General features: G+C 44.9%; 1 protein-coding gene across 1 annotated transcript in view; it reads left to right on the top strand.

The window, feature by feature from the left end:
- The window catches only part of dpysl4 (dihydropyrimidinase like 4), a 7,966-nt gene extending 1,272 nt beyond the window's left edge, over window positions 1-6,694 (top strand). The window contains exons 2-11 of the mRNA XM_034866444.1: window positions 628-716; window positions 2,272-2,456; window positions 2,934-3,098; window positions 3,500-3,561; window positions 3,879-3,959; window positions 4,042-4,110; window positions 4,266-4,386; window positions 4,623-4,779; window positions 5,140-5,281; window positions 6,599-6,694. Of these exons, the coding sequence (XP_034722335.1) occupies window positions 628-716; window positions 2,272-2,456; window positions 2,934-3,098; window positions 3,500-3,561; window positions 3,879-3,959; window positions 4,042-4,110; window positions 4,266-4,386; window positions 4,623-4,779; window positions 5,140-5,281; window positions 6,599-6,694 (1,167 nt within the window). The remainder of the gene's footprint in view (window positions 1-627; window positions 717-2,271; window positions 2,457-2,933; window positions 3,099-3,499; window positions 3,562-3,878; window positions 3,960-4,041; window positions 4,111-4,265; window positions 4,387-4,622; window positions 4,780-5,139; window positions 5,282-6,598) is intronic.
- The last annotated feature ends 4,509 nt before the right edge of the window (window positions 6,695-11,203 follow it).

Consider the following 11,203-nt stretch of genomic DNA (forward strand, 5'->3'; position numbering starts at 1 on the left):
CCCCCCCCCCCCCCCCCAGCGCCTCTTATGCAGAAAAAGATCTTTGACTGTGTGTCTTTATCATCTGATGCATATCGATTGTGTTGAAAAACTTTCTGTAGATTCAAAACAAGACACGTTTCGGGATGTTTTTTAGGAATTATATATACTCTAAATATATATAATATATAGGCCTAGCCTACTATATACCTAAATATTTGTGTGCCACAGTATTTTTACTCTTTGACCTCATGGCCCATTGGGATTATTGTAAATGACGTTCTGCTGAGGTTTGATTTCTGCCGGTTTATGTTTTTTTATATGCAAATGACCTGCTGTTATTTTAATTCAATTCAATTGTATTTATAGTATCATTTCACAACAAGAGTTATCTCAAGACGCTTTACAGTTAGAGGAGGTCTAGACCAGACTCCAGAATTTACAAGGACCCAACAGTTCTAGTAGTTTCCTCCAGAGCAGCAACAGAGCCACAATGGCGAGGAAAAACTTCCTTTTAGGCAGAAACCTGAGACAGACCTAGGCCCAGACCCAGACCCAGACCCGGGCTCTTGGTAGGCGGTGTCTGACGGGCCGGTTGGGGTTTAGAATGTATTTTACCTAGCATCCTCTCTGTGTGTCTGTTTCCAGGTCAACCGTCTGATTATCAAAGGAGGAAAGATCGTCAATGACGACCAGTCGTTCTACGCTGACGTCTACGTGGAGGACGGGACCATCAAGTAAAATCACTCATATGAATCATGATGGTGGTGCTGCCATGTATGTGTTAAAGGCCACGCCCCCACCGCGTGACCACACCCCCATGGCATGACCACGTCCCAACAGCATCACCACCCCCCATGACAAGATAATGCCCCCACAATGTGACCACGCCCACATGACAAGATAACGCCCCCATGTCATGATCACACCCCCATGGCATGACCACGTCCCCCTGACATGACCACACCCCCATGGCATGACCACGTCCCAACAGCATCACCACGCCCTGTGACAAGATAACACCCCCACAATGTGACCGCGCCCACATGAAATGACCACGCCCCCATGACAGGATAACGCCCCCATTACATGACCACGTCCCAACAGCGTTCCCACACCCCCATGACATTAATAAGCCTCCAAAAGCATTCGCCATTCGATCTGACTTACGCATGGGGGGCGTGGCCTCCAATTAGACATGCCCTGTGGGGGCGTGGTCTCCCCTCAATGCAATTCAAGTGGTTTACACAAAATCAGTTAAGCAGGTAAAACACAGGTACAAACAGTTAAAAATTATATAAAACACATTAAAACAAAATAGACACATAAAACACAAGAATAAAAGTTTCAGTGCAGCATAAGAAATGTAATTGTTTTAGAACACATCTACTGTTCCCCGCTTGGGGAAATTATGTCACTCAGTTCTGTCTCTGACAGATGGAAAATATCAATCATATTTCACACATATGCTGTGGGGGCGTGTCCTCTCAACAACGTGCCACTCTGGGGGCGTGGCCTCTCAACAGCTTGCCACTGTGGGGGCGTGGCCTCTCAGAATGTAAATGTGCTGTATTTATATATCTTTTCTAGTATATATCATATAGATATATACTAGAATATATTATATATCTTCTCGAAGCGCTTTTACATCATACAGGAACCATTCACAATTCACACACATTCATTCACTGTGGCCGAGGCTGCTAATCAGACACACTCACACACAGATACACACTCACACACAGCTACACACCTGCTCATCAGATACACACTCGCACACATCTGCAGACCTGCTCATCAGATACACACAGCTACACACCTGCTCATCAGATACACACTCACACACATTCACACTTCGATGGCACGCATCGGGGGGCAACTCGGGGTTCAGTGTCTTGCCCAAGGACACTTCGTCATGGGACTGCAGGGCCAGGGATTGAACCCCCAACCTTCTGAACCACAGCCGCCCCTATGAACTGTACACAGAATGGCCAGCATCAGATCCCAGATAATAGGCTCGGTCGAGATGATCCACGTCTGCGAAGATCGATCCCCAGCTATCGGCGCCCGTTGCATGCTGGGTAGATTTGTGTCCGACTTTACCGCAGCTTTTTGTCCCCTCCCCCTGTTGCTGCCGCCTGCTCTCGTCTACTTTACAGGCGAGGAGCAGTTCATCTCCAACGAGCCTAATCTAGTCTGTTAGTTAAAACCAGATCACAGATCATAATGTGACTTCCTGTCTATGATGTCATGTGACTTCCTATCTGTGACGTCATGTGTCTTCCTGTCCAGGCAGGTGGGGGAGAACCTGATGGTGCCGGCCGGTGTGCGGACCCTGGACGCATACGGTCAGCTGGTGATTCCTGGGGGGGTCGACGCCAACACCAGCCTGCTGGCCCCCCAGAGAGGCCTGACCCCCCCCGGGGGGTTCTCCTCGGGCAGCAGGGCGGCTCTGGCGGGGGGCACCACCACCATCTGTTAGTAGTTACTACACCCACACTATTATGTATTATGTTATTATGTGTTGATGTTGTTTTGAGGATGTGTTGATGTTGTGGTGACGTTGTGTTGCCAGTGACGTTGTTTTGTTGTTCTTGTTGTTGTTGTTGTTGTGTTGACGTTGTGCTGCCAGTGATGATGTGTTGATGTTGTGTTGACATTGTGTTGCCAGTGACGTTGTGTTGCAGTTGTGTTGCCAGTGACGTTGTGTTGACGTTGTGTTGCAGTTGTGTTGCCAGTGACGTTGTGTTGACGTTGTGTTGACATTGTGTTGCCAGTGACATTGTGTTGACGTTGTGTTGCAGTTGTGTTGCAGTTGTGTTGCCAGTGACGTTCTGTTGACGCTGCGTTGCCATTGGGTTGCCGTTGGGTTGCTTGCGTCTTGACGTTGCTGTTGGGTTGCCGTTGTCCTGGCGTTGCCGTTGTGTTGACGCTGCGTTGCCGTTGTGTTGCAGTGGACCACGTGCTGGTGGAGCCGGGGACTAGCCTCTTGGCGGCGCTGCAGCACTGGAAGGACACGGCGGAGCAGACGGCGTGCTGCGACTTCTCCTTCCACCTGGACATCACTCGCTGGCACGAAGGCCTCCACGAGGAGCTGGAAACCCTGATCCGAGACTACGGTGAGACGCACTGCAACAGAAACACACTAAGGGAGACGCACAACCCCAGGCACACTGCAGCAGACACACAACCCCAGACACACTGCAACAGACACACTGCAACAGACACTCAACCCCAAACAGACACACAACCCCAAACATACCCTCGTCACTTTTATTGACATGTTTCTTACTTTTTGACATCCAATCCATTTTTATGGTAATTTGATGAAAAAGAAACTCACATTTCAGATATAGACATTTTTTTAACAGGAGGGTTAATTATCTCGTTACTCACGTTTGTAACATAGAGCTATCGTCTGTAGTGTTGTGTGAAGGGTTTGTGTTTTAGAAACATTTTCTTACTTTATGTTTCTATATATCGATCATCTGAAAGACTCTTCTTCATGTGTGTGTTTCAGGTGTGAACTCTTTCCTCTTCTTCATGTCCTACAAAGACAAATACCAGAGCTCCGACTCACAGGTGAACTTTAATATTAATGTTGCTTTACTGTATCAGATACTTTAATATTAATGTTGCTTTACTGTATCATACATTTTAAGTTGTTAGGTTTTATTCAAAGTATAGACAAATGTACAGAGACACTTTGTCTGTCTGGAATGCCGCTGGCCAATCAGACTTCAGTATGTTTCTAAGTCCCGCCCCCAGAGACAGGTTAACCAATCAGGCTTTGATATCTTAACTTTCCTGTGCTTGCTGCGTCCGATGTGTCTGGAATCCCGCGAGTCTACGTCACACGTCAGTGTTTCTCTTTGTGTAACTGAATCTGCTTCTCTCAGCTCTACGAGGCGTTCAGGGTCCTCCGGGAACTCGGAGCGATCGCTCAGGTGCACGCGGAGAACGGTGACATCATTGATGAGGTAACACACCTGAGGAGAAATGTAGCATAGGAAACATTAGCTGAAGTTTCCCTGTTATTAAAGTGAATAATCTGTGTTTCAGGAACAGAAGAAACTTCTATCTCTCGGCATCACAGGCCCTGAAGGACACGTTCTATCTCATCCTGAGGAGGTACACACACCTGGAACACACCTGGAACACATCTGATACACACCTGGAACACATCTGATACACACGTGTGTGTGTGTTTGTGTGTGTGTGTGTGTTTGTGTGTGTGTGTGTGTGCGTGTGTCTGTGTGTGCGTGTTTGTGTGTGTGTGTGTGCAGGTGGAGACGGAGGCGGTGTATCGGGCCATCACCATCGCCAAACAGGCCAACTGTCCTCTGTACGTTACCAAGGTGATGAGCAAATCTGCTGCTGATGTCATCGCCAAAGCCAGGAAGAAAGGTGACATCATCCTCCTAATGTGTTCTTCTTCTCACTCTTTAATCCAGGTTAGGCTCATATTAGGGTCATATTAGGGTTTTATTAGGGTTACTTTTGGGTCAGATTAGGGTTGGATTAGGGTCATATTAGGGTCAGAGTAGGGTTAGATTACAGAAGTCTCTTGGTAGTATCTTGGAGGCCCCCATCTACAATAAAGGAAGATTTTAGGTTACACCTCCTCCCGTTTCTGTCCTCAGGTATGGTGGTGTACGGGGAGCCAATCACTGCAGGCCTGGCCACTGATGGCTCTCGCTATTGGTCCAACGACTGGGCCACAGCAGCTGCCTATGTCATGAGCCCTCCCCTGAACCCGGATCCTTCAACTCCACAGTACCTGACCTCTCTGTTAGCATGGTTAGTATGACTGTAGCTCTCTGTTAGCATGGTTAGCATGACTCTACCTCTCTGTTAGCATGGTTAGCATGACTATACCTCTCTGTTAGCATGGTAAGCATGACACTACCTCTCTGTTAGCATGGTTAGCATGACTCTGCCTCTCTGTTAGCATGGTTAACATGACTTTGCCTCTCTGTTAGCATGGTTAGCTCTCTGTTAGCATGTTAGCATGACTCTGCCTCTCTTTTAGCATGGTTAGCATGACTCTGCCTCTCTGTTAGCATGGTTAGGTCTCTGTTAGCATGGTTAGCATGACTCTCCCTCTCCGTTAGCATGGTTATCTCCAGTGACAGGCTCCTGGTGTGTGTTTCTCTCCAGTGGAGACCTCCAGGTGACGTCCAGCGCTCAGGCGAGCTTCTCCACGGCTCAGAAAGCTGTCGGAAAAGACAACTTCACTCTGATCCCCGAGGGAAGCAGCGGCATCGAGGAGAGGATGTCCGTGGTGTGGGACCGAGCTGTGGTAAGATAAGCTGAGAGACCAGAGAGACCAGAGACCAGAGATCAGAGAGATCAGAGAGACCAGAGGTCAGACAGACCAGATATCAAAGAGATCAGAGACCTGAGAGATCAGAGAAACCAGAGAGATCAGAGAGACCAGAGAGATCAGAGAGACTAGAGGGATCAGAAAGACTAGAGAGATCAGAGAGAAAAGAGAGAACGGATAGATCAGAGAGACCAGAGAGATCAAAGAGATCAGAGACCAGAGATCAGAGATATCAGAAAGACTAGATTCGATTCAATTTAATTCAATTTTAGTTATAGTATCAATTCATAACAAGAGTTATCTCAAGACACTTTACAGATAGACCACACTCCATAATTTACAAGGACCCAACAGTTCTAGTAGTCTCCTCCAGAGCAAGCAACAGTGCGACAGTGGCGAGGAAAAACTTCCTTTTAGGCAGAAACCTCGGTCAGACCCAGGCTCTTGGTAGGCGGTGTCTGACGGGCCGGTTGGAGTTAGAATAAAGAGTGGAAATAACAAAAATAGAAAATATAGTAGTTTGTAGCAGTTCTTTGTAGTAGTTCATGGCATAGCAGGGCACTGTGGGCATTACAAGGCACAGCAGGACGTAGCAGGACGTAGCTGGACGTAGCTGGGCACCACAGAGTGTAGCAGATGAACATGGCTTCACAGAACGTGTAACGGGACCAAGGTGACAGCTGCTACCCTGATTTTCGAACGTCCCTGATCCGAGGGAACATGCTGGGGAAAAAAGAACATAAGGACTCCGGGGAATGACTCACCAGAGCTAGGTTAGTAACTAGGTTAGTAACTAGGCTAGTAACGAGCATTTCTGGGACATGGATGCACATAAATGAAAAGATAGAAAGGTAGAGGAGAGAGAAGCTCAGTGTATCAAAAGAAGTCCCCAGCTGTCTAAAACTATTATTACAGCAAAACCAAGAGAGAAAAGGTAAAGAGAGGAGCCTGGTCAGGCTAGAACTCTCCCCAACCGGATCGGGCTGTATGCCAAGTCTCCCTCTAGTTTTATTATATTTGTGATTATATGATAGATAAATCTGACAACTATGACGAGAAGCAGGTGGGCCGGGTTAGGCTTAGATAGATCATAGAGAACAGAGAGATCAAAGACAAAAGATCAGAGAGACCTGAGATCAGAGAGAATGGAGAGATCAGAGACTGGATCTTTGTGTGTCTCTGATTTCTGTGTTTGAATCAATGAATCAGAATCAATGTGTTCCCATTGTGTCTGTAGTGTTCAGCGTCGGTTATTGTGTCTGTAGTTTACAGTGTCTGTTATTGTGCCTGTAGTGTTCGGGGAAGATGGACGAGAACCAGTTTGTTGCCGTGACGAGCACCAACGCTGCCAAAGTCTTCAACATCTACCCACGCAAGGGTAACTACTGACACACAACTACTGACACACATCTACTGACAAACAGCCACTGACACATAATTGCTGACACACAACTACTGACACACATCTGCTGACACAAAACTACTGACACACATCTGGCAAACAGCCACTGACACACAACTACAGACACACAACTACTGACACACAACTACTGACACACAGCTACTAACACACATCTATTGTATATACTGTGTGTATATACGCTGTGTATATACTATATATATATATACAGTGTATATATATATATCTATATACTGTATAATATTAAACTTTATTTCAGACCCAGGGGGATCCATGTCACAATGAAAAAACACACACAAAGTAAAAGAAAAACAAAGCCTTCCACAATGTTCAGTGTCCAATATCCAGACATGTTCTTCGATGGTTCCACAGTCTGGAGGAGAACCTGACAGAACCACGTACAGTGTCAGCCAAAACAGGGATTATGGGGGATGCCCACAGGGATTTTCTGACACAGATACCCTACACATAAATATATATACATAAATCTATACACCAGGTTATGTAGACCAGCAGAGCAGGTGGGTACCCCGACGCTGACTAACATATGGCTTCACCGGAGCTTCTTGGAGCTCTCAGCAGCCTCATGCTGTCATCAGACCCCACTATGAGTTCTCTAATGCTGCCTTGCTTATAACAACACCACAGGTAGGCCATATACAGAGCTGTACAATACGCTCTAAAGAGGAAGATCTTCACAGGAACAGAGACATGATAAACTTACGACCCAGCATGGTCGTTGAGCATACAGCTTCCCACAAAGGTCATATGTAATAATATGGCCCAAATATGTAATCTCACTGCACACCATGAGAGCAGTGGCAGACAGATACAAGTCAGGGAAGGTTGTCTGTCTGTCTTCTCAACTTCTGATAATCAGGATCTTACTCTTTTTAGCATTGTATTTCATATCAACATCCACATCATACGGTCTGCATGGTCCCAGAAGCTGTTGGAGACCAGCACTATCTGGGCTGAAGATGACCAAATCATCTGCATACATTAGGTGATTAATTAGTACGTCACCAACCCTACAGCCTGTACCACATGCATTTAAAAAAATTAAAAGACAACTCATTCATATACATATTAAAAAGAAAAGGAGACAGAATTCCTCCCTGGGGACACCACTGGTCACTTGGAAGGGACCAGACGTTACATTCCCCCATCTTACTCTCATAGTCTGATGGTGGGTACCAATACCCCGAGATTCTAATTATAAAACCAGGGACCCACTTTTACACAATTTTAAAAATAATTTCTCATGATTAACATGATCATATGCTTTAGAAGCATCAATGAAGCATAAGAACATTGTGGAAGTTTGCGTATTATATTTATCTAAAATTTCTTTTAATGCAAAAATACAGAAATCAGTGGCATGCTTCCGTTTAAAACCAAATAGGTTATCAATAGACAGGAAGTAGATCTCAGGTCTACACGGTAGAACTGTCTCCAGCACTTTGGACATAACACTGGCCAGAGCTATTGGCCTGGAATTATCTTAGCATGTTATATTTAATAACTGGTACCAGCACAAACGAGAGCATAGAACCAGGTCCCTCTCCAGAACCAGGAACCTGAACCAGGTACCTCTCCATGAACCAGGACACCTGTGTAGCACATAGCCACCAGAGGACACAGTTTTTTACTGGAGAATTTAAGATGTTCAGCTGTAATATCATCCAGGCCACAGGCCTTATTATCTCTTAACTTCCGTATTGCTTCATGGACTTCAACAGAAGTGACAGCAACACCATCATTAAAAGGCAGTGGTCTAGCCGGGAAGTAGAGACCAGGCCTCGCTGATATACTGTAAGTAAAACTCTCATTTGGCAATAGTGCCTTTCTGGATAAAACCAGTCCACTGTCTGTACAAAACTGCATTAAATGATGACCAAATAAAGAAAAGGCATCAGTTACATCAGCATCCATGTCACCACGCCATAGATGCAGGTAGGAGAATGGTCCTGTATAAAAGACACAATAACTGCCTACTGAGGTACTCTACCTCATGTTGAATGCACTCATATGGCGTACATACATAAAAAATGATTATCTTCCTATCATTACAACACAGCTCAAGCCCAACAGCCCAGTCACCTCCCAGTCTTATAACATTAACCAACTGGTCATATTTCTTATTCCACATAGTGGCTTCCCCTCCTGGAAGTTCCCCCTCGGACAACTTTTGCACTCAAGTCAGTTCTTGATTGACCCACCCCATGAAAGTCCCTCAGTATAGAGTTTAGTCCGTCCAGGTCTTGTTTAGCGAGGGACGTCACCTGGACACAAAATGTCAAATCTCTCCATCAGTTTGTCCACAACAACACGGCGTGATTCATCATATCACTGTGGCCAAGACGAAGCCCACGCGCATCATAAAACACGACACAGATGTTCATATAGCCCAGGTAATCATAAAACATGACACAGATGTTCATATAGCCCAGGTAATCATAAAACATGACACAGATGTTCATATAGCCCAGGTTAATCATAAGACACGACACAGATGTTGATATAGCCCTGGTTAATTATAAGACAACACAGATGTTCATATAGCCCAGGTTAATTATAAGACACAACACAGATGTTCATATAGCCCAGGTTATTTATAAGACACAACACAGATGTTCATATAGCCCAGGTTAATCATAAGACACGACACAGATGTTCATATAGCCCAGGTTAATTATAAGACACAACACAGATGTTCATATAGCCCAGGTTAATTATAAGACACAACACAGATGTTCATATAGCCCAGGTTAATTATAAGATACGACACAGATGTTCATATAGCCCAGGTTAATTATAAGACACAACACAGATGTTCATATAGCCCAGGTTAATCATAAGACACGACACAGATGTTGATATAGCCCAGGTTAATTATAAGATACGACACAGATGTTCATATAGCCCAGGTTAATTATAAGACACAACACAGATGTTCATATAGCACAGGTTAATTATAAGACACAACACAGATGTTCATATAGCCCAGGTTAATCATAAGATACGACACAGATGTTCATATAGCCCAGGTTAATTATAAGACACAACACAGATGTTCATATAGCCCAGGTTAATTATAAGACACAACACAGATGTTCATATAGCCCAGGTTAATTATAAGACACAACAAAGATGTTCATATAGCCCACGTTAATTATAAGACATGACACAGATGTTTATATAGCCTAGGTTAATCATAAGACATGACACAGATGTTAATTTGGCCCAGGTTAATTATAAGACATGACACAGATGTTTATATAGCCTAGGTTAATCATAAGACATGACACAGATGTTAATTTGGCCCACGTTAATTATAAGACATGACACAGATGTTTATATAGCCTAGGTTAATCATAAGACATGACACAGATGTTAATTTGGCCCAGGTTAATTTTAAGACACGACACAGATGTTCATATAGCCTAGGTTAATCATAAGACACGACACAGATGTTCATATAGCCCAGGTTAATTATAAGACACAACACAGATGTTCATATAGCCCAGGTTAATTATAAGACACGACACAGATGTTCATATAGCCTAGGTTAATCATAAGACACGACACAGATGTTCATATAGCCCAGGTTAATTATAAGACACAACACAGATGTTCATATAGCCCAGGTTAATCATAAGACATGACACAGATGTTCATATAGCCCAGGTTAATTATAAGACATGACACAGATGTTCATATAGCCCGGGTTATTTAGAAGACACTCGTACAGGCTCGTACATATCAGCAGCATCGTCCTATTCAGCCGTGATGTGCAGGGAGCCGTAGCTGCTGCGGGCCGACTCTATCTTTCGACACGTCACTGTTCCATTCTCCCGTTTTTCAGATAAATAGCTAAGTAGGAAAACCTAGTGGCAAACACATTCACCAGCTTTGTTTTCACCACTCCAATGTTGCTCTCAGTACCGGTTCCAATCATTCCTCTGCTCACGTTTTGAGTGAGCTTGTTTGTTGTTGTTGTTTTTTTTGTGACACAGTTACTTTAAGGGACCCCGACTTTTTGCAATCTTCTTTCACAACAACGCTCCACTGTGAGGTCTGTAGTTTTGATTGTGGCGATGTTGCTACATCCAGGAGCTCCTGTTGTTGAGGGAACTCCTCCAGCACCTTCTCCCCCCCGCGTGGCGACCTTGGGCTGCAAGCCCAGATGATAATTTCCAGCGGGATTCGCTGTTGACTCCTCCTGGCGATCAGGGCCCGCCAGCCCCGGCGCCCCTTCTTGCGTGGTGCCGGCAGTCCTAAGGTCGCAGTCCGATGTGCACCGCGTCAACAATTGCCCCCAAGTTCTCACTTACTTACTGCCCTCCTCAAGCCAGACACCTCCTGGCTCAGCTGTTCCACTCGGTTTAGCAAACAAACCGCGGAATACTTTTGCCGCACTCATTCAGAACCTTTAGACAGGCCTTTTATATTATATATATATACATATAAATATA

Source organism: Etheostoma cragini, unplaced genomic scaffold (assembly GCF_013103735.1).
Source record: "Etheostoma cragini isolate CJK2018 unplaced genomic scaffold, CSU_Ecrag_1.0 ScbMSFa_720, whole genome shotgun sequence".
Taxonomy (NCBI): domain Eukaryota; kingdom Metazoa; phylum Chordata; class Actinopteri; order Perciformes; family Percidae; genus Etheostoma; species Etheostoma cragini.